Here is a 27,317-nt window from a genome sequence, read left to right on the forward strand (position 1 = left end):
ATACATCCATGTTGGATTGAAATGTCCATTTCAGATATTGGTCGTGTACCAGTGAGTCCGGTGTGTATAGGTTACCATTTTCCATTTCTAGTTTCACATAATATAATTTTGGAGATTTCTTTGCACACATCCATTTGTTGTTTTTAAAAAAATGTGTTAGCTATGGTTTAAATGCATCTAAGTTGTGAAATACACTCTTATGATTTCTGGGAAGTTTGCTGAGACAGAATGCAGATGTGTTAATGTGCCCTGGTCAGCACACTGGCCATAACTGGCTACCCAATCACAACCTATTAGATTTAATCCCCCGCCACCCCAGGATGTGCATTTACAGTAATTGAAAATTCTGTACTTCTTGCTATCCCTTCAGTTCCAGCCTTGTCTTGGTTGTGTATTTTCTAGTGTGTGAACAACAGTGAGGGATAACTACTGCAAATCACTTGCATAGAAATGAGTCCTAGTTGCTTTGTCTTCTGTTTTTTTTTTATGACAAAAAGAAAAAAGACATTGCAAATGGACTGACACCGACTCCAGAGTTATGACTTCTGACCTGGACAATGTGCCGCCTCTGTATTGTTGTACTGTATATGTACGTAAAAAATGAATGCATGGCAAAGTCCTAAGTCTCTAAAAGTCTATCTCTGAAAGTGTAAAAACGGACTTGATATGGGATATTTAAATGTTTGAGTCAATGTCCCTTAAGAGTTAAATGAACACTCAGGATGTTGTGTAGGCTATCTTCCTTCTCTCGTCCATGTGCAGCCTCACGGTTTCACCGCCTTGCATTTGGTTGGAGATATTCCTAGCATAATTGATTTTTTCAAGGATGATGGAAGTAATGATCATTTGACCCGCAACCCTGTCACTTATTTTGGTCTCCAAATAATGGGATGTGTTTTTTTTTTTTTGTATTTTAAATTTGCATGTTCTTTCATAAGGATGTGTGTAACATTTCTGTCTCCCATTAAAACAATGAACAACTTATTTTCGTCTGTGGGCAGATGGTTTTCTGGGTTTTACTGCCTTGTGACATTCATTAAAAGATTATAGGTTTGACCTTACGTCTTGGTGATTTAACCAATTGTATGGACTCCACAGGCACATTATATGAGGCAAGACATTGCCTATTGATGTACAGTTGTACACCCGTGTGCTGTTTCTACTGTGTAATAAACTAAACTAAGAAACAAGAAACACATTTTCTCCAAATTCCCCTTTCATGGGAGGTAATACAAAGTGTGAGCAGACCATTTTGAGAAGACAATGGCTCCTTTTGGCCACCAGGCGGCAGCAGTTTACAACAAATCTGCAATCCTGTTCTGCACCTGGCTCTGCAGTTCACATTGACGATAACGTCGCTGTAATTAATTAGTGCTAATTGTACACTGCTGCCACTGTGTCCGTTTCGTATCCGCTCTGATTGAACACATTACTCGTCAAACACTGACTTTGTCAGTAGTCTCACTACTGATGGGGATCATGGGATTCATCCCTGGAATTTGGAAATTATACTTATTAAATTAATTGCATGACCTTTTCTCGGACCTTTCATAATGTGATCTCACAAATTAGAAACGTTTGACTAATGTGTTGATTGATTGATTGATTGAAGAATTTATTAACAGTTTGCAGAATTACAGTACATTTCAAGCACAAACTCAATACAAAGGCTGTTAACTGTGAGTGGACGACCCAATTAAGCATTACACTTGTTTCCAATAGGGTCCACCATGTTCAAATCATCAAAACATTTAGAGACGTACAAATAGACACTTCTATAGACAGAACAGGAATTCATCATAAAGGAGGTAAAAAGGGAAAATAAACATATACAGTGAGGGGAAAAAAAGGGGTGGGCGGTGGGGGGGATTCACGTTCAGCTCCGTTAATTTGTTTGTTTTCCTTGGAGGAGCTGCGTTGGGTCCCCAAGTCGGCTCCGTGGCCGTACCTTGAGTTGGCTGTGTGGCCGTGACCGTCTCTTGTGTTGTCCTTGCGTTGGGTCCCCAAGTTGGCTCAGTGGCCATACCTTGAGTTGGCTGTGTGGCCGTGACTAGTGACACCTTAAACCATGAATGGACGAGTAGGGGAGAGTAAAAATCAATGATTAACTTTCTGTCTACTGCCTGGCTAGCTCTGGTCCATAGCTAACGCATTAGAGCTATGGGTCAGAGCTACTGCCTGGCCTGGCATTTCCAACTGGATCATGAACGGTGCTCTAGTAGTAGAAAAAGTAGTCCTACTTGTGTTTTACTTAAGTAAAGATATCATTCAATACTGCAATATAGAAATACTTTGTTACAAAAGTCCAGAATTGAAAATGTACTTGAGTAACAAGTACAAAAATATTGGCATAAAAATGTACCTAAAGTACCAAAAGTTTATTATAGGCCTACTGAATGTAGCATTATACGTTTTCAAATATATACAAATCTTTATGCGACACATTGTGAGCTTGTAGATCTGCTATTTTCAAATGGCCTTAATTTTTAGAGGGCTAAAGTGGTTAATGTTATGTTTTGTAATAATCAAAATCTAACTAGTAACTAAAGTGTAGTGGAGTATTTGCATCTGAGATGTAGAAGTAAAAGTATTGGAAATTGAAAATACTCAAGTACACATACCTCAAAATTGTACTTAAGTAGGCTACAATACTTTGTACTTAGTTACTTTCCACTACAGCCTGACAACCGCCATGGATACTTTGGATACTTGACTTTCACTCGACTACATTTGATTTGAAAATGGCTTAGGGTCGACGACAGAGTACAGCATCTTGCAATGGGTCTGGTCCACAAGATTCGATACACCACCAAGATACCCATGTACCTGTCTAGATACTTCCTTAATGTTAACAAAGTCCACACCCACAACACCAGAGGGAGTGCAATGAACCATGTACAACCCAGATTTGGCACAAACAAGGGACTCAATTATTTTCGCTCCTATGCCACCAAAATGTGGAACGCCCTACCAACAGTCATTAAGACATGCAAATCCCTTGACTCCTTCAAAACCGCTCTCAAAGGGCACCTACGGATGGCTGCAATTCGAAACTGGCCCCCGTAAAATCTGAATCCCCCCCCCCTTTTTCCCCACACTGTATATGTTTCTTTTCCCTTTTTACCTCCATTATGATGAATTCCTGTTCTGTTCTTTGTCTATATAGAAATGTCTATTTGTACGTCTCTAAATGTTTCTCTAAATTTGTACACTCTCAGAGTTAAATTAACATTGATTTTACTGTATAAAGTAGGGTCCCAGATAGAAATGCCATTAAATGGGGGTCTGTAGCCTAATTCATGTCAAACTGTGGGTCCTTGAAATTAAAGGGGGGTTATTTTATCTAATCTTTATCAAATCTGAGATTAGATCAAATAAACCCTGGCTGGTTATCTCCCTCTGTCTTGGAAAATGGAAAATAAATTATAAAATAGAACACACACACACACACACACACACATGCACGCACGCACGCCGCACGCGCGCATAATTAAACGACCCCAAAGTGGGTCCCGGACGGGTCCCGGCGCTCCTTCACCTTCACACATGAAAGAGTTCAACTCTCGTCCCAAACACAAAGTAACCAATCACAGTGCGGCGGACTGTCCCGTCCCGTCGGGCTATGGGACGTAGAGTCCGTGTGCGCGTAGTGGTTTCATTTGTGTGAAAGAAAAGCCAGAGCCTCTCCTCTCCTCCCACTATAGCTGCTATGACATAGCTAGCGCTCGCTGTTCTCACTGCGCCCGCTGCTTCCAAGAACACATTTAGGGGGTTTTAGCTACCACGCGTTTACCCTTCAGTTGTGTATGTGGTGGTTGTGTTGTCGTGATTGTTATTTTAGCAGGCTAGCCACACAGGCTAGCTGGCTAGCTGTGTGTGACAGTCAGTCAGTCAGGCGCTGGACCCGGATTGGAGCCAGGAGCCCAGTGTATGTGTGAGTGACTGTGTGTGTGTGTAACGTGTATGTGTGTTAGCAGGGCAGGCTAACTACTCAGCTACTCAGCCTGGATTATTACAGTCCTTCATCAAAGTGCTCCAGTCTGTGGTTTGACAACAAGACAACATGAAGATAACTGTGGAATTCGAGGAATGCCTGAAGGATTCTCCGAGATTCAGGTGAGTGTCAGAACGGGGCTTTGTTCTCTCCTGTTTGCTTATTTATTTATTAATATTTAGTTGGGGGCAAAGGTGTCCCACATTGTCCCAGCTAGCTGCTCAGCGAGCTAATCGGCTGGTCGCCTACTTGCCAGTTTTCTATTTTTGTCTAAAGAAGAGCTATGGGACTGTCAAGGCAATGGGTTAAGTTGCGAAATAATACAAGTTGACACTTTGGTTTGACCAGTGACCACATACAGTAATAATCAGCTCGTGCAGTGCCTGTTGGTAGACTATAAAAGATGTACAGATTGGAAATTAACGCAGGGGAGCAGACTGTTGCCCTGCATTCATCCATTCTCTGGATATTGTAAAATATTGTTTGGTTGGAGCTGTCAACTTTTTTTCATGAACTGTCATTTCACTGTCAAGCTTTAGACACTTTCGGAACCCTATATGTAGGGTATTTAATGTAATACCTTTTTTGTATTTGGGATACAAAAAAGGTAGAGGCTACAGGGTTCCGGAAGGGTCTATGTCAAGCTTATTCCTAAGACCCCTAATTCTGAGATTCAAACTTTTGGTTAGAATGACATTGCACCAAATTGTTTACCCAAGCACATTGTAATAAACAGTTTACGTTCACGGTCCATGTGTCACATATGAGGCTTAAAGGTGCATAAGTATATTATGTTGTACAATGTACATTGTGTAATGTAATAACTGCTCATAATGTAATAAGGGCTCATACATTATGAGTTGCTACACCCCTGACCCCTCTGTTGTAGAAGGTCTGAGATGGTTTTCCAAGCTTTGAGAGAGTGCGCCCATTCCCCTTCCTCCCTATCGCCTACAGCGTCACCCTCCCTCACACAAAACGAGGAGCAGATGTTAGAAAGTTGTTTGCAGGAAAATGGAAAGAGGGGTATTTTCTTTCCCTCGATGAGGCCATTTCCGCCAGAGTCGGCTTCGAATGGTGGCGATGAACAAAGGCGCGCGTGCGTCCCCCAAATCAGCTGAAACGTTCGTTGGCGGAAACATCCTCTTTGACGCTTCCAGGAGTGATGTCACTCCACCCCCTTGCGTCCCCAAGAAGGCATGCACTCTTCCTTTTTAGTGAGGTAACAGGAAGGGCCAGGTCAGGTGGGATATGGGGTTGCAATCCTCAAGCGGCCACGTCAGACCGAACAAGTCAAATACAGTAGATTTTTGGTATGGGAGTTCAGATGATTCACTGTATTAGTAATATACCCCTGGATGTACAACATTTTTCATGCTTTTAGAGAGCTAAGATTTCAGTCTCCAAAATGTTGGCGTTGTATGCAATAGCATATAAACAGGCATTGTCTGCCCTCCCGCTTGGAAAGTCGTCCGTCTACTTCTACTCTCTTTCCAGTCATAACATTGAGTCTGCTCTCCATCTTGTTGAGATGGAGTGTGCGTCTGTTGGTCAGGAAGTTGGTTCCCAGATGGCTCTGCAACCGAGCTGACAGTCAGGCTCATATGGCGTCAGGCTATTTTATTTTCCAGGTCTCTAGCGACAGTTGACCTTTTGCGAAAGTCATCAGTCAGAGTGGTCCAACCTCAGTGTCCACTCAAAGTTCACAGCGGGTCAGGAGTCGGACTGACCAAAGATTCTTAGGAAAACACAAGAGTTTTCCACTTTGACCACCATCGCCTGTATCCTCTCCGTGGAGAGGATATTATATGCTTTGGCAGAGGAAGGAGAGAGAGACGAGGGACGAAAGAATCCCACTTAGAAACACTTTATTTGTTGATGTTCATATCGAGTCGACTGCAGTGACGGCGACCCAGCATTGAACCATTATGTCAGGAGTCAGGACCGCTGACAAAGTACAGTTTATGGAAATAGTAGGATTCACACAGAGAATGGAATCCTGTGAAAGAGAAAATAGATACAAATAGGACTATATGAGTGTGGAGTGGACCAACTCCACATCCATATAACGCTCGCACATCTGTTTCCATTTTGGTGTTTTTACTTTCAACTGTGTGCCAGAGACTATGGAGCCCCCAAATGTGGAGAGGGTTTATTTCAAGTGGTAATTTGGTACACCCAACATTTCTTAACCCCTCTCATCCCTGTTTTAGATGGGAAGTCATATGTGACTATGGATCCTGTATGCAGCAAGATGCTTGTGCAAAAAGTGATCTGGTTTTTAATCTCAGAGATGCTGGATTTGTACAGTATAATGGAGTTTTACTGGCCCCTTTTCAAGTATGCACTTTGAAATTCCCTTCAGATGATTTGGATTATGGCTTCTCTTCCCAGAACTGTATAGCTTATCTGGCGTCTATTTTCTTGATGGAATAAGCCTATAACAGAACTTTCCAAGAAGGTAAAATAGGCGATCAGAGAATGGCAAGTTTCTGCTAGCCTGTATAGTTCTTTTCTCATATGGAGTTAGTGGTTACTTATTATAGCAAAGGATAGATGTGTGGAATTGGTTTAGTCTCTTTTCTCCTCATTTGGACCATAGCTTTGAATTGTTGGAGGGCAAAACGTTGTCAATAAATGGCTTAACAAGCCTAAAACACAATATATTGTGATTAAAAAAGAGACACACTGTACTGACGCAAGTTTAGCTGTAAGATTTCCCCCTTGTCTTCACTGTTCTCTTTAACAACGTTAACATCATCGTTAGTCCTAATTGGTTTTGCTGTGACTGATCTTGGCAGAGTTCCACGATATGAAGTCATGGGACAAAATGGTATCAGCGTCGAGCGGCTAGTTGCCCTGAGTCACTGACATCCCCTGGAGCTGCTGTAACAGAGCACTCAGAAAGACATACGTAGGTCATGGATTACTTTCCCATTGGAGGCTTGCCTGGCTAGCTAAAGGTTAATTAATTGCAAACAGTCTATATTTGGTTATTAATAAGGGCATTAATTGGCAGCGTGTATTCAAATGGTTAAGGGATATTGCAACACTTAGAATTTTGTTGGGATATTTTACATCAGTGTACAATACTTTTGTAACATTGTGCGTGCGTGCGTATGTGCGTGCATGTGCACGTACATGTAGGGGTCTACTTTAGTCCTCCATTGGCCCAATGTAATCAAAAACATGACATGTTCCTCATAGCTAAATAATATTGACAAAAGTTGTACTTTGAAATAAAGGCTTGGATATCAATTTGCCCAGCCAGTTTGTTAAGTGCTTCAGTACACGGGTAATAAATGCTCCCTGTGTGTGAGGACCTTAAGACTCTACTGCTGCCAGGCCCAGCACTGTCCTAGTTGTATTTCATCAAATTGTTGTGTCTGGAGGTTGATGACGTATTTAGGTTTGAGGGCAGGGTGGGACATTACCATACCACCAGGAATCAGCCAGATGCTTGTAAATTAAGGCTGTGGGTGGTAAGCTTTACTTCTTTACTTTGGCAGGTAACCAACCGTCACTCAGAGGACCTGTTATAATGTTTGAGGGGCCCCTCCTATGTCCAGCTTTTGGTGTGTGTAACCCAATTTTTGTCCTAACACAAACATTAAATGCCATTGACAATGAATGGACAATTTTGAGTGCAAACATTGCGTAACACAAACATTGATGACGAAGGTGAGGACGCAAATTGTAATTGGCCGGAATGAGATGATGTACGATGATAAGAGCGCCCCTCACTTCACACGGGTGTGATTTTATTCTATTTGGAACGGTGGAAACAGTTTGGGAATTTGGGGTAAACAAACCACTGTGGCAACTGGCAAGGTGAGGAAAAAGTCTGTTTCCTGACCAAAAATAGAGTTTTCTATGGAATTTTTAGATTAATTAACCAGCTGCTGTTGCAGGTTGGAGAGAAGAGAAATATAGTTTCCTGCTCTGATGGAGGGGGCGTGTCTTACTGTCTCTGTAACAGTGAGCAGTGGCAATGGAGAGGATCCTCAGTCAGAGTTATTGGGTGTGGCCATAGAGGACATGGTCCATTGTAGAAGCACTTTGTTTGTATTACCAAACATGATTCTTCCTAGTTACCGCAGCTGAATGACGACCACAGCTCCCCCAACACGAACACATACTGTACATCCACAACTACACACCGAGGCAAGGTTTACCACGCTCCTTTGTTACCATCAAGTGTTGATCTCTAAATGATGATCTCATCTTGCTGATGTTGTTCCTAAGAAGTGTGTTCATCTAATGGTGGGTTTTTACCACCGCAGGAACCCCCCTCCCCCCATATCAACACTGCCCCCACTCTAACAATTACAGGATAGACGTCAGAGCTTAGTTGGAGACTTGCCCTGCTCTCCATTTTCCATGCATAGACAGAGTAAAAAATACTGTGTGTGTGTGTGTGTGTGTGTGTGTGTGTGTGTGTGTGTGTGTGTGTGTGTGTGTGTGTGTGTGTGTGTGTGTGTGTGTGTGTGTGTGTGTGTGTGTGTGTGTGTGTGTGTGTGTGTGTGTGTGTGTGTGTGTGTGTGTGTGTGTGTGTGTGTGTGTGTGTGTGTGTGTGTGTGTGTGTGTGTGTGTGTGTGTGTGTGTGTGTGTGTGTGTGTGTGTGTGTGTGTGCGCGTGCGCGCGCGCGCGATGCTCTTTAATAATAGAAGTGACCTGTTTGTTAGATGATGTGATCCCTCCAACAGCCAAAGTGTGTCTGTCCTGTCTATATCCATGTACAGTGCCCTTGAGCAGGGCACTGAATCCCTAGTTGTGCGACAGGCATTGCTCCTGGCTGCCACTGTGTTCTGAGCCCTGTGGTGACATGGGGACGATCGCGCGCACGAGTGTGTGTGCGCGTCTGTCTAAAAAGCAAAACGACAAAAAAAAAGATCAAACTGCTCTTAAAATATTCCCCCCTCAGCATCTTTTTCTGGATGAAGCATCAGACACCAGATATGTGTAAACATCCTGAAATGATGCCATGAAGAGCAACACCTAATGTGATGTGTATGATAGGAGAGGGAATGCAGTTGGTGTAGAACAGAATAACAGATGCAGGAGGAAGACAGAGACCCTGATGTACGTCTCGGTCTAGAGATTGAGATCGTAGGACCATCATCAATATTGTCTATGCACAACATAAATGGTAAATGGTGCATTTATATAGCGCCTTTATCCAAGGCGCTTTACATAGATTGTGCATTACATTTACCCATTCACACACACATTCATACACCGATTGCGGCGGAAGCCATGCAAGGTACCAACCAGCAAGTCTTGCCCAAGGACACTTCGGCATGTAGACAGGAGGAGCCGGGATTTGAACCGCCGACCCATGGATCATTGGACGACCTGCTCTACCTCTTGAGCCACAGTCGCCCCAGCATGGGCCATATCATGCATATACTAGACTAGACCATCTTTTCTTTAATGGCTTGCTTTGAAAATGGTTTCAAATATGCCGTGAGCTGCATCATGTGATGGAAGAAATCTAAACCTAATTATACCATTTGTAAGAGACGACCTGAAATGTCCTCCTTTCAGATCACATGCTGTAGTGTTATGCCTTTTGAATCTTTCAAGCACTGATACTAGTGACACCACAGAGGATTCCATTATGTTGAATGTGTGGAAGATGACTAACCTGTAGAGGTGCCTCACTACTACGGTACATGAATGTCTACCGTAGTTGCCAAACGGTGCACAGTCTTTAGATATGCTGTTGCTGTGTGAATCACTGCAAAAGAATGACTTGTCTCCACGTGTAGTAGCATTGATGTGTCGGTTCTCTAGTGCTTCATTTAACAGCTTACAAGTAAGCTGTACATACTGTACAATACGGGTCGGGTCTGCAAGCAAGGCATAAGGATACGTCATTCACATAATTTGTTTATGATATTGCTCTTATCTTTATAGCATTTTATCGTATGATTTGTAATTTAGTAGTGTAGTCTCATTTCAATAGTGCAGCACTGGAAAAACAGTTTATTCACAAGCAACGGTTTATTCCAGTTGAAATGTGTTTGCCAAACGGCACTTTGAAAGGGCCGTGCAACAAAATGCACATTAACCTTTAGAATGAGCCTGCCTGTGCGTGATCCTGGTCAACGGAAAGAGAACGAGGACCCAAACATTCCCTTGGTGCTGCTGCTGACTTGGCCTCTCGCTCCCACTGATGTGGTTCACCAGTCACTCGCTGAGTGTTTTTTTTTCTTCTCCATGGGCAATTCTAGTCTCCATTCCATACCACACATGCATCTTTATATAGCCCCTACATTCGCTCTCACTCACACCCAAAACGGATCTGAACCCGGGATGTTTGGGCTCCTCAATTTGCGTTTAAAAAAAAAAAACATTCCGAGACAAAGCTAGTAATCTCGCTCAGCCGTTTCCTCTCTGCTTTTCTCCTCAGCCCTCCTACACAGGCTTTGTTTCAAGAAGGAAAGCTTTGATGCATAGATTACAGCAGCAAGACCTTGGATGGCCTGTAATGCGGAGGTCAGTGTGCAGGTCCTGTTCAGCTCAGGGAGTAGTTACTGACACTGCTTGGGTTATAGCTTATATTACCACTGTAGGTTATCGGTAAGGCATAGCACTAACACTGCCACGGTTATGGTTATGGGCTTTCCCTGTGTAGCCGGTTTGGAAAGATTGGTATATCGACCCAAAGATCCTGTTCAGAGCACCTTAAACAAGGCTGAATTAGAAGATACGCCACCGGGACATCAGGAGCTCCCAGCCAGTGAGCAAACGGAGGTGAACGTAGTAAAGAAAGATGAAGGGGTGAAAAGTACTTCTACAACAATATAGTCAGGTGCTGCCTGGATGATCAGGATTGAGGTCTCGTCTAAGGACGACCAAGAGAGAGAGCATAGCACTAACAGTGCTTTGGTTACAGTGTTCTATTTGCTGTGTAAATGAATCGACAAGGCAAAGCACTGACAACACTGCAGGTGCCAGACTGAGGAGGTCACTAGTTGTTACTAAAAGTAAAAACAAATGTACCATGCGATACGACACTATCATAACAGCATGGTATTATGACCGCATCTTCCTGCTGCCTGTTGGAATGAGTTGTGTGACGGCTGGAGCTCAGCGGATGATGGCCTCCTCTCCACATACCTCCCCCTGGCCCGTCTGGCACTCTGGCGACAAACGCTCTTTCTTTTTAGATGAGGAGTACGATATAGGGTGTTTGGTCAGGATCCCTTCATGGAGACAACAGAATACCTAACCTGCATCTCTCCTCGCCCCCAGGCAGGCACCTACTTATCAGACATCACCACGTTTATCACAACATATGGGCTCAATCGTCTATGACTCTGCAATGAAACGTGGAGATAACACTGTACTGCATCACAGTGGTGAGAAGTGTTTGGGAGTCTGCCAGGAAGACATTAAAAGGTGGTTTAAGTTATCTTTTTGTTAAGATAAGTGTTAAATAATATAATACTATGGGAATATCTCTATAAACCATAGTATTCATTCCTATTGAGTGATTATTCAGTACCAGGGGTCTCCCTGTCTCTCCAACTCTGCAGAGACTGTTATAGCGACTCTATAGCGCTTGGCGGTGTGCAACAAAAGCTGAAGGAATTTCGTTTTCTTAGCATTTGAAAACATTTTCTGTGGCAAAATGTCCTGTGTGCATGAATTTTTCTGGCCTCTCAAAACTTAAAAGAAAGTCCTGAGAGGTGTTTAGGAAAAGCTGTACTGACTGGCAAAGGAGCATGAAATGATTTGCAGTTTGCAGCACCGTCGTTCAGTGCGGCTTTCTCCCTCTCTTCCCTTTCCAAAAGGTCTCCCCCCCCCCCATCTTGTCCAACAGCTTCCACAGCAATCTCCAAACCGTTGCCCCTAGATCCAGGTCAGACAAAAAGTGAGCTATGCTTTGAATATTTGTATTGAATACACAGAAAGATGAAAGCACACTTCCTTCATGGCATGCCTCTCTAATTGTGCAGCTGACTTTGTGGAAACCACTGCAGTATCTTATGTTTGGGTCTCAACGACAGAGAAGCTGAAAGAGAGAGAAGATGAAACGAAGCTGCCTTGAATATCAGCTTTCATACTGCATGAGTTGGTTACATACCAAGGTGTGTGGATAACTCCAGTGCTTGAATGAGGCAGCCTTTGCCTGACTTTTAGGTGATAAGTTCAGTTGGTGATGGTGGACTCAAGATTTTTGAGAAAAGATTTTTCAGCAACAATGTGTTGAAACATAAAGTGCTAAATATTGTGATTTCTTATTGAGCAACAGAAACCTGTTTAGTTGAGAAGATCTAATGCGTAGAATTGCAACTGTGGTATTTATTATTAAAAAGTTTCTTCTTAACCCACTTCACCCTTTTTGCAACCAGATGTTATTTTAAGGATGTTTAGGACACAAGACACACTTTCCTGGGGGTTTGATGTGCGGAATATGTGTTATTAGATATTTTAGTGGTCTAAAATGTGATCTCACTTCCTTCCTGGACTACAAGTCACACCTCCACACAGCCTCCTCCCTCTCCACAAGGAGGGGCAGTGCACCAAAGCATTATGGGCATTGTAGGAAGGAATTCAGCAAGTCAAACCCTAGTCAAACACACAGACTTCATTATACTTCTGGCCATAGGGTGCAAATTTCAAATTGTGCTATCCTCGAGATATCTTGTGGAAAGTTATTAATTCCATCTGAGCCATCCACGAGATGCATGCGATTTGATTAAAAATGATTTAATTAAAAATATTAAATTACCTTTTTTTTTTTTGCCTCCGTTAGCTTCCGCAGCTAGCATCCATATAGGCCTCTCATTGTAGAAACAGCCTACATAACATGATAATCCGCGGTACACGTGCACGCACACAGGGTTATTAGTGGTATTTATGCTCAGAATTGCATAAAATGCCATGTTTATAGCCTATTATTTAAAACATTAATCCGAGCCGCGCTAATCATGATGCTGCTCTGGGGCGATGGACGGTCCATCCGTTCCTTAGGCCTACACTACAGATCTGGACTACATCACTTCCGGCTCAGGCGGAAGTGACCCTTCTTCTCTGCTTATTTCGCGGATTTCTCTGGCACTAGCGCCACGATCTCGCCTAGAGGGCTGGGCAGTAATGTGTTAACATTGAGTGATTGCAGTTTCTTCCAGCGGTGAACTGTCCTATTCCATTTTGACCTGAGATCAGATTCTAAAAATGTCTTCTATATCCTGACAGTTTTCTGAAAAAGCTATGTTTCCATGTCAGTGGCTCTTCGATTTTTCAAAAATAGCAGACCTACAAGCTTGTAGCGCGCCACTCGGTGGCGCGCTATGAGCTTGTAGATCTGCTATTTGTTTTTTGGTGTTAAAGCATAACATAATGCTAACACCAAAATGGGTTCCCGCCCCAAAATGGGTTAAGATAGCAAAGGCAGCATTCACACTGGCTGAATAGGAATCCATATCTGGATTGGGAAACTTCATAGTTCACCCAAAACATGACTTATTTTCTATCAATTATGACCAGCGGAGTGGACTCAGAGTAACATATTTACTCAAAGACTCTCCAACTAAGTCTCCTATGATGATGACCCGTCATCAACTTATTGACTCAGGAATATGACAAAAACATCTCCATGAATTCAAGGCTTCATGGGGTGTGTAATTGATAGAAACTTAGAAAGTAAGTCATTTTTTAGGGACAAGTGCCAGGCATTGAGCAAGGCAGTTGGCTTCCTGTTTCTCCAGTAAAACTAGTCGGAGAGCTTTAAGGGGTAACCAGCGTAGTATCAGAGAGTTCCTTTGATGAGGACTGCCACTGGTTCCCTGAAGCTCTTTTGCTCATTAGTTTGATACTTTAACTCTCTTTGTGTGTGTGTGTGTGTGTGTGTGTGTGTGTGTGTGTGTGTGTGTGTGTGTGTGTGTGTGTGTGTGTGTGTGTGTGTGTGTGTGTGTGCGTGTGCGCGTGCGCTAACTTGCTATTGCTATCTTGTTGTCATGATTTATTATAGGGATGTTGTGTTGTTTTCAGATGGGAGTGTAAACATCACTTTTTTCCCACTTCTCTCTCTCTTTCATCATGTACAGTACAGCCTCTCTTCCTGCTCATTATTCAGACTCACTGGACACACTCCAAGGTCATCTCTAGTCGGCAAACGGCCCAGATTTCCACACTACCACATCCCTCTCTCTCTTCTACTTCTTCTCTTATCCTCTTGTCAGCACTTTCACAAGTCCAAAACGCAGCAGCAGGCCTCAGTTAGATTAGCTGAGACCAGTCATGTTCTCATGGCTAGATGGACAGAAAGACCTCAGAATGGAGTAATGGACTGATCCTTTGAGAATTGGGTTAAGTGTTAAGCTGGCATCGCCAGGGCTAATTGCTATGTGGAGGTTGCCTTTAGTTAACCTATAGCAGTGAATCCTAGTTCCCACATTGGATGTGTAGAACATCCCTATTCAGTTACAGTCCGTTTACAATATAATCTTATTTAGGGCTCTGTCAACAGACTGACCTCAGAAATTACATTTGACTGACTTTCATACAAAGTTCTTAAATTTCTATCGTTATAATATTTTGCATAGAAATTGGCACACAGAATGTGAGAACTGGTCAGTACCATTCTATCCACAACGGGGCACTGATGAACTTTTATTTATTTCAAGGTTGACTAAGAGTTTAACTGACTTTGGACAGGTTGATGTCTATAAACTATTGCAGAGTGACCCATTATTTCACCTCAGTTACACATTCTGATAGTTCTACTTGAATGTAATATAAACCTGAATGAAAACTTCAATATTGACTCATGCAGGCAGCCTAGCGGACAGGTAGTACAACATCAATAATACAGTGTGCTCGACCATGGACGCTCCTCCAGGCTGTTTGGCAACAGGCTAAAATAAAGATACAAATGTTACAGTACGTCAGTGATGTCACCGTCATGCGGAAATGTTTCACCCTTACCCTTAATTTAACCCATTGAAACCGGGAAGCCAGTAGCCATGCCTTCTAATAGAATATGTATTTAAAAATCAAATCAATACAGATCAAAACATCTAGTTCTATTAGCTTTACTGATTAAAACCAATGAATTCCACCCCAAAGTGGATGCTTTTTTTTGAAGGAAGCTTGATTATTTATTTGATAGCTCTAGTTTAATTGTTGACCAGCTTGCCTTATTTGTTTGTATACTAGCTCTTAGCTCCATTATAATCCTCCTTGCATCTCTATGTGTGCTGGCTTTGGCCTACAGTACGTCTGTTCAGGAAGGCTGATCCAAGACCTACCGCTGCTCCAACAGACTGTCCTGGTATTAAGCCTTTGACATTGCTGGGCTTTACTTGGTTGGTTTACTTGCAATATTTGTGATCCAGAAATTGAAGCTTGTACTACTTTTGAACTTAGATTGTCATCTCATTGATAACTGACCCTGAATCAAAGTTGACATCTAATAATATAGAGAGAATAGTACTGCCGTAGCAGACAACCCGCAGCACTCCAGGTTCAAACAAAATCCTTATAGGTGCAAGGCTCGAAGATATTTAGATGAAGAAAATGCCAGCACTCATTGTATGTCCTTTTACATGATTTTATTTACCTCTGAGGCTGAACGCGTACGTTTTCAGTCTCGGAGGTAAATACAATCATGTAAAAGGACATACAATGAGTGCTGGCATTTTCTTCATCTCATCTAATAATATAGAAATATGAAATTAAATTATGTAAATCCTCCAGACAATTTGTAGATTATCGTGCATCCTGTCCATCTGGGTGATTCATAAAATAAATGGACTTTGTGTGCAGTGCACTGCAGCTCGGTCCAAAAGAGAACAGGGAAGGGAACCATTGGCCCAGTTTTGTCTACCAGTGTTCTATTTTATTTCACTCTCAACAAATTGAGTAACCACTTATGCCCTATCTAAAGCTCACAGTGTGTTGGGTTAGCTTGTAGATCAGCTTTTGAATTTGAAAATGTTTGCCTGACTTGCCCAAATTAGGATGCAATTATAATAAAAAAATTATAATGAAATAGTTGATTACCGATGATTTTTTTTAATCTATTAAACGGAATAGTTTGATTAACGTTTGCAAGGCACCCTAGAGTGATCGATGGGGTTGTGTTTCTGTTTAGTAAACGTGAGGTGTTTGCTGACCGCTCCATCTGCGCTCCTCTGAGCTCAGCCATCCCCTGATGGGCACGTGCGTCTATCTCACAGCCATCAGCCATGGAGGGAAACTAGACTTTTGCCTTTTCACAGAGGCCAGTTGTACGTCACCTGCATTTCCTTTTTGTTATTTGGATTCCCCAGCAGCTCCCTTTTCTAACTGAAAAAAAAGGAAGTGATGTACAAGCCTGTACTGTTCCTCATGTTCTCCTGCTAGGCTGCCTGTCAGACTGTCACTTGTTTGTGTCATTCTCTCTGTGTTCATCTACTACTAATCCTGCTGTCAACTGTGAGGATTCTCTGTACCTGCACTATTTGTTATTATGCCACAGGTCGTTTCGAGGAAGCAATCTGATTGGTTGAAACAGCCTTCTAGCCGTGGGTTAAACCAGCACCATTCACCACCTAATCAAAACAAAGAATTCAGCTGCTCTGTTCTCCCAGAGCGCTAGCAAACTCGGTGGCTAGGCTAGCTAGTCTCTAGGGACATTTGTGGTCGTAGTGACTACATCTGTCATTAAACAAATATTTTTTTTTAGCGATTTTCTTAGTTTTAAGGGTAACTGTTGTATAATTGCAACAGTTGCAACTGCAACAGTTGCAACTGCAACAGTTGCGTAACATAATTGCAACAGTGATGCTTGCGGAACTCGACTTCGTCTCGTTCCTTACCGCATCACTGTCGTGGCAATAATCACGTTAACCCACACCCTCTCGTGTAATATTGCTTAATTGTTAGTCCTTCCACTATTGAGTTCAGTGTTTCCCAGCTCCGATCACACAGTCTATTGCTAGCTTTCTATTCTACCAGGTAGTGAATGCAGTTTGTTTGACTAATTGCACTCAACCAGGATGTGCAGTTAACCAAACCAGTTCCTGTGCTACGGGTTCCTAAGGCTTAGACTGGTGAGGAACACTGGTTTAGTTTAGCATGTGCTCTTGAACACCCCTAGCTATCCTTGTCCTTTCAAAGGCCAAGCCATTCAGGTCATTGTCACTTGAGAAGCAGCTGAAGCACCCTAAGCTGAGTCCAAAAATAGCACTGTTTTTGCAGTGACAATTTTTTGGACAGACTGCTAATTTGTTCACAAAGATCACCATTACAGTAGCTTCTCCTTCTTCATAATGGTTAGAGTGTTACATGGCCTGTGCAATATATATATATCGATATTTTAGAGATATCATCAGGCACGTCAGACACATTCCGATTCATTATTTCTCTTGCCAAACCACAGTTGCTTTCTGTCCTGCTCTCATTCTTCAGCACAAAGGTTAGGCTAGGTCAATTTGTTTTCCACTCTTTTCCACTTTCTTAGTGGGTGTGAGAGGTGTGAAGTCTTATAGACCATATGCACATGGCAGCCATCTTGTCATCATTACTAAATTCACCGATCGCTGTGTGTCTGTCCTATTCCGGGTCACCAGTGAAATGCATGTTGGGACGGACACAGATTAATACTGGGACACACTTCTCCGCGTAACAGACCCACACGGGGAAATTCCACGTAACAGACCCACACGGGGAAAACAACTCGGACGGGGCATGCTAACGTGAACACACGTGCTGTTTCGACACCACACTGAACATCATTTGCTGTTCATATATTCAGAACGGGTAAGGACTAGTTAAGTTAATTGCAGGGTGGCAACTAGCCACAATTTGCAATTGACACTGACAGCCCAATGCCCATACAGTACATCCAAACAGAAAAGTCTGAATGATTGTATTAAACAACGTCAAACTCACCAACATTGCAGCTGTACGGAAAGCTTGAATTATCATCTTTCTAAAATGTTTGTTTCCTAAAAATCCACTGTAGACATGTTATAAGCTGCTTTGTACTTTCTGTCAAGAAATTCCTTGCAGGTGAAGAGTTTGGAAGTACTCGTTTTCACTAAGCAACGTCCTGCTGCCTGCAGCACTTCCAAACTCCAACATTTGTCACCTGCAAGGAATTTCTTGACAGAAAGTAGCACAAAACATAACACAAATACAGGCACTGCTTCTAGCATTGATCAAAGTGCCTTTTGTGACCAAACGGAGCACTTTTTATAAGCTGTCCAATCACGACAACTGAAGAGCTGCTTGTCCAACTTTGGTCTCTTTCATGGAGGGAGGTACTCTATGCACTGCCCTGTGCTGTTGCCACGCAGGCACCCCATACAGTAGCTCTCGAGACTGTTGACTCCGTCAATAAAAAGAGGGTGCTGTTTTGAATTATGAATATATATATGAAAAAAATAAATAATAATATATATATATATATAGACCACCATGGAGTTGGAGTTGGGTTTTGTTAAAGGCTGGGGCCAGCAGTGTGAGCTCCAGGTGACTCAAAGCAAGCAGCCGTTGCGTGGCCGGCAGCAGAGCTGACAGGCGAGGGAGGAGAAACACAGAGCTCATCAGTACTCATCACTGGCAGCTGGTGTAGAAAAGATCCATACATTTAGGGCCGTGCACATACTTTTAAAGTGGAGGTACGCTGCTGCTGCTGCTGCATTACAGTACAGTGATGAAACTGAATCACTGAACTGAGTGACCCGACTATAGAGGGTATGCGCGTGACATCATCATCATACCTGGAAGTTATGCGGGAACGCCTACTGAGTGGCAAAAACCTACTTTCTGGCCTTGACAGCCCATACATCCAAACAGAAAAGTCCTACTTTATTGCATTAAATGACTTTAAACAAAATTAAATTCACTTTGTCACTCACTTTGCCACTCGATTTGCCACTCGATCTGCCATTCACTATATGCATGCGCATAGCCGCATACCCTCTATTCTAGCGGTTCTATTATTTATTTGACTTAGGCATTACTGATAATTATTTATTTTAAAAGAAATCTCATTGTGTTAATATTTTGTGAAAGCACATATTCACAATGTCATTATCGAGGTATAGGGTCTAAAAATATCATGATATTTGAATTTGTCCATACTAGTGCCCATCCCTGGCGAGCTAAGCTTATGTTGTTTTCCAGGAATGAGATTGAAATCTTCAGTTGCTTGCCAAGTCAGCATTGTTGCTTTGCTGATAAGGCACAAACGCTAAGCAGTAACCACTGTGCATTGGAGAGAGAGGGATTATGCCTCACTGTCTCACTTTAATTGTGCAAGACCAGTGTCTGTAACAAGATTCTGACTTAATGACATTTGCGAACATAATTATAACTTAGACTTTGAAACACAAATTATGACTATAAATAATGATACCTGTGTTGAGGGTCTCTCTCTGTTCATTATGGACAAAACAATAGAGATCATTCATTCTATATAGTGTGGGGAAAATATAGCTTAAATTGTGTAATATATTTGTAATATTCTCAGTGCTACTGTGCAAGGCAGCCCACACAGTGAGACAAGACATGTGCAGCCCTTCCCTCTTCCAAAGGAAAACAAACGCACTCACCACTTCCATTCACTACTCCAGTGAGGCATGCTGGAGAGCTAGAGTCTGTCTGTCTGTCTGTCTGTCTGTCTGTCTGTCTGTCTGTCTGTCTGTCTGTCTGTCTGTCTGTCTGTCTGTCTGTCTGTCTGTCTGTCTGTCTGTCTGTCTGTCTGTCTGTCTGTCTGTCTGTCTGTCTGTCTGTCTGTCTGTCTGTCTGTCTGTCTCATTTACTTAGCGTGTTTTGTTCTATGAGCCAGTGTTGTTCTAATCTACACAGTATTACAAAACTACAACAATGTTGGTGTAACTAAGAGATCATTCGCTGAATAATATTTGATATTCATTACAAACACACGTCCCTGCTTCTGGTAACTCATTACCTTATTTTAGCTGAATTATGTTACTGTAATGTAATGTTGCATCAACGAGTCCTGGCCTGTAAGCCCATGCATGAAATCCATGAAGTCCATGCATGAATTAACAAAATCCTAAAATGAAGCCTCAAGCCTGTGTGCACTGCTGTGCAGAGAGAGGGAGAGAGAGGCGACGGAAGAAGAGTTATTACATTAGCTGGTCTGCAAGCCTAGCAAATAGATGTTTGTCCCAAATACTGCTCATCCCCAAATGCCTAGTGTCACATGCTTTAGTTTACTTTATACACTTCTCACACGAGAATTATATACTTACATACTTAAATTCATCTCAATGTGGGAACAGTCATGTACAGGCACTAGTTCTCAAAGGGTCGTCTGGGGGTCCCTCAGGGGAGGGTGCCCCAGAAAAATGAGGAACAGTTTAAACACTTACTGTATGCCCTATTTTTTGTGTTGTGAGCAAGCTTAAGCCCAACACACACCGTCTGTGAAGCGGGTGCGCAGCGACGAAGGCACAGCCGCACAGCAACACCCACAGGACGCGGCGCGCTACCGCGCAGCTTGTCAGCCACGCCCACGGATTCCCGGATGGAGGCCGTGCGGCAACGCCTGGAAAATAGAACAGCGGCGTATCGGAGCGTCAGGCGAGGCGTGAACGCACGTCTGACGCCGCCGGTGTGGGATAGTTTCATTGAAAATATCAGAGACGGCTGTTTTGACGCGCGGCGTTCACAGACGGTGGGCTTTATAGATCTGATATTTGTATTTATTTTTTTATGTTGACAAAACGTCTCTTATGGAGTGTCACAAAATCTTTTCAAGTCACGGCCATATCAATTTGGGGGTCCTTGACGTGACATGTTTGAGAAGCAATGACCTACGTACTACAGTATGGAATGGAATACAGAGCCATTAAGGAGGGACATGTGTGAATGCGTATCCAGTATCCACTGCCTATGACCGCTATATTCATCCAGCAATGTTTATACAGATTTGCTGTGGCAAAAAGGCTTGTTAACCCATTTTGACGTGAGATCAGATTCTAAAAATGTCTTCTGACAGTTTTCTGAAAAAGCTATGTTTCGATGTCAGTCGTTCTTCGATTTTTCAAAAATAGCAGACCTACAAGCTCGTAGCGCGCCACTCGGTGGCGCGCTATGAGCTTGTAGATCTGCTATTTTTCAATAGCTAAAGCATAACACAATGCTAACACCAAAAGGGGTTCCCGCCCAAAATGAGTTAAATCTGAACCTAACTTATACTGTGTAAGACAACCCCTGTGAGCCAGATTTCTGGCTCATTCCTGTCATTTGGACTGTCTCACAGCCAGGCTGTGTGTACTGTGAGCCTCTTGGCTCTCATAGCTCCTGACATTTCTAGCAGCTCACACTGCTGGACACAGGATGCCGTCAGTGAGCCAAATGCATAGAGAGTATAAAATGCCCAGAGCTTTGAGCCCACCCCACTGCAGAAGATGGGTCAGCTGTAGCCTTGTAGCTGCACTGTATGTGTTCAGAGAGATCATACTTTATGAGAGATCATGTTTATAGAGACCATTTTCTCCTTCCCAGAACCGATTCCGATTTCATATCAGTCGTCCAGGGACCGCCAGGGTTTCCGGTCCAATTGGTTCCGTTCCATTTGTACATTCTCAGAGTTATGGGCATCCTTGAAATACAAAAGTTTGAGAACCAAAGATCTAGGAATAAATGACAAATCCATTCATAATAGTTAGTGCTGTAAGTAAGTGCTGCTCCACAATGTAAATTGTACAGTAAGAATATAAAATGGTAGTGCAACGCAGCAACATCAATTCGAAATATTACTGTTAAATGCAATCTCATCATGTGATGAATTACATGGTATCGGAATGGCATAGACTGCCATACTCACCGATACCAGAATTTTAGGCAGTATTGGCAGGTTTTCCGATACTGGTATTGGTATCGGAAGAACTCGGTATGTTTGAAGTGAAAGCCAATGCACTCAATGAATGCATTTTTTACTCTATTTCATACCGAAATGTAATGTTAGATCAGATGTGTTACATTGTCTATACTGTTATATTCAGGCCTGCACACAACTGGTGCGCCAGTGCGCATGCGTTGTCAAAATGTTTTCTGTGCGGTAGATCAAAGGCATACAAGGCGCATTTGCGCACCAAGAGCTGCGACAGTTATATGTAGAGAATCTGACGGGTATTCAAAAGGAACTCAAATATGATGTTACGTCCTGTAAGTAGACTAGTGTTGACTAATCTTTACACGTGACTCTTATTTTGAAGAGGAAGTCAGAGCACAGGAAGTCTGTTTCAGTTGTAAACGAGCTACTACTTCACTTTCCCAAAGTTTACGGTGCTCCTGTCATAGTGCTAGTCGCTAAACCATGCGACCATATTTACAATGTGAAAATCATGCATCTGTCACTTGAACAACACTGGAATTACTTTATTTAAACATGGAACCTGCAGCAGTAGGTGAGTAAGTAATTAATTAATGTTATCTGTGTAGGACGTTTCAGTGCTGCTAACAAACGACGTCCTGCTGGTTAACGACCACACTGTCTGTGACTCTGTAGTTTAGCATCTTTGTATGTTTTGCATCTGGCTGTGCGGACAGCATAACATTGTGGCAGTGTAGAGACGTCCGTCGGTCGACCCGTCCGTCCGTTTACCCCCCCCCCCACCCCGCTGTGCGCACCAACTTGCATGTCCAGGTGCTCCTTTGAGAACTAGCCCAAAATAATTGTGTGCAGCCCTGGTTATATTGTAGTATAGGCACCATGCAGTATGCTCACATTGTAGTGAGCAGGACATCCAGTCATCCACCCTAGCTGGATGGCTGGGTGTTGTTTTTTTCCCCCGGCCGGCAGTGAGCAGATGTTGCAGGCTGTCTGCGTGAGACGAGACGAGTGAGAGAAACAGCTGGAGGAGGCTCAGAGACTAGTGCCCACCTGCTGTTACACTGGCTGGGGTCTCGTCTTAATCCCCATGGCTCGTATTCAAGATACATACACACACACACACAAACAAACGGCGGCAGTGCCTCAACCGGAAGGTTCCCAGTTCGGTCCGACCAGGCTCCCCCAGACATACTAGTGTCGAAGTGTCCTTGAGCAAGACATGAAAGTGTAGGGATGCTCCGATCAGGTTTTTTGGGACCGATCACCGATTGTTTTTCTCATGATCAGCCGATACCGACACCGATCGTGGGGAACATTTTAATATTTCCGAAATTATTATATGTCAAAACCCACCTCAAAACTGTTCCTTGTGTGTGTGGGGAGGAAGGGGAGAATGTTTAGGCCTGTCGATGATATATGATATTATACTATATATCTGATTGACTTTTATAGCACTTAAATGGTATAAGACGGTTTCTCCAGATAGGGTAAATTGCCGATCGAGTCATTTGGAGTTAATATCGGCCGATCACTGATCGGTGGCCGATTGATCGGAGCATATCTCTACCTAATTGCAACCCAGCAGGTTGGTGCCTTGTTTGGTTTCCTACGCCATCAGTGTATGAGTGTGTGTGAATGTACTGTAATGCACAATCATTTTAAAATTCCTTGAATAAAGGCACTATATAAAAAATGTGCACACACACACACACACACACACACACAGAGATGAACTCGTATACTTTAGTTACACAAAATATAATCAAGTACAGATTCATTCTCTCTCACTCTCACATCCCTTTTATTTCTAGATTATATCTAATCCATCCATCATTAGTGTAAAGTAGCCTTTGACATCCACATGCTTCAAACCCTCCTTGATTCCTATCACAGATGAGGGACTAGTACTGCTCTTGCTCATACAGGGTGCTCTGTTGTTTGTTCTTATAGTTTTCCATTCTTTTTTCATTCTAGTGTTCTGTTCTGTCGTTTTGTAGAGGCTTGTAGAGCCCAGTTGAGAGTGAGTTCTAGAGACAGAACACAGTGGGAGGTTTTATGTCCAACACCTCACAACAGAAAGAAGAACAAGACAAGGCTTTAGGTTAAAATACTGTAGGTCTCTTTAACTCATTAAAACAGCAAAAAAACAATTACTGCTTTACAAGTCATTTGTAGTATCAGCCTCGGGTCTTAATGGGTTACATTGATTCTCAATAGATGAATTGCACTTTGAATTGCACCTTGTACTTGAGGAAATTTTTACTGTTGTTGATGTACTTGACAAAAGACTCAATAAACATGTTTGTGTTATTTGACTGGTGGTTGTAAACTTGTATCCATGCAATAACCCCTTTACAATTAAAGTCCTCCTGAAAACACAGATAACAGCTTGGCTTTTTCTTTTATGATGTTATCTGATGATCTTGGCTTGTCCTTTCTTTTCATGATTCATCATGATTACCACTTTGATGGTTAAATATCTATACTACTATAATATACTTAATTTAACAATGACCTCAGTGCTGTGTATTAATAATGTGTCTAAAAGTAATAATTGTCCAGTCCAGTCCAATACCTACAATAAAGTTCTTGAACTATGCTCTGACCTAGAAAAGTGGTCTCCTATAGTTGATGATAATAATAATAATTCATTTTATTTGTATTGCACTTTTCATTCACAGGGAATCCCATATTGCTACATGGTTAAAAACATATAATCAATCATAGAAAGTTAAAAACAAGGTTATCAAAAAACTAAAATCCAGTGCAAAACGAGAACAATTCAACACAAAAAAGCCTTCCAAAACAGGAACGTTTTCAGGCCTGTTTTAAAAGATTCAATAGTCTGCAGCACTCTCAAGTCCATGGGGAGGCTTTTAAAATCTTAGAAAGACAGAAAAACAAAGTACAGATTTATGTACAGATATAATGCACAGTAATGTTTGTAAATTGTACCTACATTATGTTGATCAACCCTCTTTAGTAATGCATGACATTCTTTTTAGCAAATTGACTCAAATTTGTTTATTGTCAAAAATACAAATACATGTAGATGACATATTTGCACACATTTGCCAAATGGATAAAGCTTTTATTTCCAATGTACTACTAGACATCTAAAATTGCATAACAACAACAACAACAAAATGGGTACTGTAATGGAAGTATTAATGCATCCATCAATCCAGCTACTACTCGTAAATAAAGCACAGAGAGAATGTGCTTGAGGTTGAACAGATTTGAACCCAGAACAATGGTGCACATACAGTTGGGTGCCACCGATATTGTCCCTTATCATTTGACCCATTTAGGCCTGACCTCAAAATTTAAAAAAAATCCTTCTAAATCCTCCAGTTTTCTGAAATAAATATTTTCACGATTTTTCAAAAATAGCAGACCTACAAGCTCGTAGCGCGCCACTCGGTGGCGCGCTATGAGCTTGTAGATCTGCTATTTTTCAATAGCTAAATTATAACATAATGTTTAAAACACCAAAAGGGGTTCCCGCCCAAAATGGGTTAACTGTCCTTTTGCGCAGATCACGCAAACCTCAGCAAAAAGAAAAGGACAATATCGATGGCCTCCAACTGTAGTACAGAACTGTAACGAGACAGGCTTTGTGTCTTGGTGTCCCTGGCCTATACAGTGTACATCTTGCATGTTTACCACAGAATGTTATCTTTTACAAACCTTTCATTTTGAGCAGATTCATTTAGGAGGAAATGGTCTCAGTTAACTCACTCACTCTCTTTCTGTCCTCACAGGGCCACCATAGAGGAAGTGGAGGGGGATGTGGGTGAGCTGGAGTGCAAACTTGACAAAGTGAGTACTGACCTCGTAACACACACCATGGTACTGACCAATACGTGTTGCTTCACTGTGTTATTGCTCAACGTGGAGGAAGGGCGGCCTGGTGAATAAAGATGGGTTATTAGCGCTCCTTAACCACAACATCACAGGTTCTATACCCACAGCAGAGCAACATGTCCATCCCTGCTACAGTGAGCTTGAGCAAGACACACACTACAGCAATCTTTATTTTTATTAAACCAGGCAAGTCACATTAATGACCGCTATGGAGAAATTCAGTAGTTCGGGTGGTAGAGCGGTCGTCTTGGAATCCGAAGATTCCAGGTTCGATTCCCGGTTCCTCCTGGCTATGTGATTGAAACCTTTATTTATTCTCGAAAGAGCAATTGAGGTTCTCCCTCATTTTCAATGCTGACGAGATTACATACATTATATGAAACAGTTTAAGACATGTAGGTATAAAACACAAATCACATTATTATACAGACATTGAGAAAAAAACATTAAGTTAAAAACAGTTACATATTGAGGTAGGGAGGTTCAAAAGCAGGTTATTAAATTGACCATAAGATATTGGGGTATTAATTTTCAATGTTTGTTGTAAAGTGTTCCATGTGGTGGGGGCATCGTGGGCATATGTGTCAAGAGTGTCCTTGAGCAAGACACTGAACCCCTAACTGCTCCTGATGAGCAGGGTGGTGCCGTGTCTTGCATTGTTTCCTCTGCCGTCGGTGTGTGAATGTGAAATACATACCTTTTCCATTTACCAAATACATGCGTGACATCTAATACTGTACATATCATGCATGTATTTGGTAAATGGAAAATGGACTGCATATAGTGGCAAAAAGAAGAAGAAGAAGACAAAAACTGAAAGTACGAGCTCACAATGCTTGTAGATCTGCTAATGTTCCCCCAGAATATGGCTTCTAGGGTTCAAGTGGTTAAAAGCAAAGTGCTCAGCTGGACCTGTAGCTTTCAGTCAGCATTTTGGAATCCTTCTCATAATAACCACTTTGGCTCTATTGCCTGTCAGCGAAGTCCCCGGTTCAGTTACCGGCCAGCCGGACCAACTGAGAGCAAATGTACGCAAACAAAAGCATTTGAGGCATCAATTCAAGTTCTCAGTTGCCATGACTGATGATTTCAGTCATTTGGATGGAAGCTTACACTGTCTGCGAGACTGCGACGCGTTGTAAGCTTGTGCATAGCCTATTTTTGCTTATTAGATGAAAGAGTATTTGAAGTTCAACTGGTCAAACTAGCGATAGAACACATGTCCAATCATTCAGATAACCCCAATGATCTCGGATTTTGCATAAAAGCAATGGTCAAAACCTGCAATCTGCAAGTTCTCCAACTGGCTGGCTGTATGGCTACAAATCCTAGATTAGGATTTACGTGGCCTAACAAAATGTTTCAGTCGTGAGATTTCATGCAGAGGTTCACTCACTCGACTCGATTACACACACAATGGATATACAGTCAATGTTCACACGGGTCGCATACCAAACCCCGCCCTCCGTCCTTGTAAGTTAACGGTCCCCTACAGACCTGAGATCAGCCGGCAGGCAGCAGGTCACATCACTAGCGGTTCCTGGAGGTCAACGTTCATTGTTGTTGGACTAGCAGAGTTCCACCCTTCTCCTCATAGCACATGTGACTCGGCCCTCAATGTCACTTCCTCTCCTTGCATGAAGA

General features: G+C 42.4%; 1 protein-coding gene across 3 annotated transcripts in view; it reads left to right on the plus strand.

The window, feature by feature from the left end:
- Nucleotides 1-3,675: 3,675 nt before the first annotated feature.
- The window catches only part of LOC306927151 (arf-GAP with coiled-coil, ANK repeat and PH domain-containing protein 2-like), a 97,021-nt gene continuing 73,379 nt past the window's right edge, over nt 3,676-27,317 (plus strand). For all 3 annotated transcript variants that reach the window (XM_079506827.1, XM_079506828.1, XM_079506829.1), the window contains exons 1-2: nt 3,676-4,116; nt 25,571-25,628. In XM_079506827.1, the coding sequence (XP_079362953.1) occupies nt 4,064-4,116; nt 25,571-25,628 (111 nt within the window). In that variant the 5' untranslated portion in view covers nt 3,676-4,063. The remainder of the gene's footprint in view (nt 4,117-25,570; nt 25,629-27,317) is intronic.

This window comes from Electrona antarctica (assembly GCF_951216825.1).
Source record: "Electrona antarctica genome assembly, chromosome: 7".
Lineage (NCBI taxonomy): Eukaryota > Metazoa > Chordata > Actinopteri > Myctophiformes > Myctophidae > Electrona > Electrona antarctica.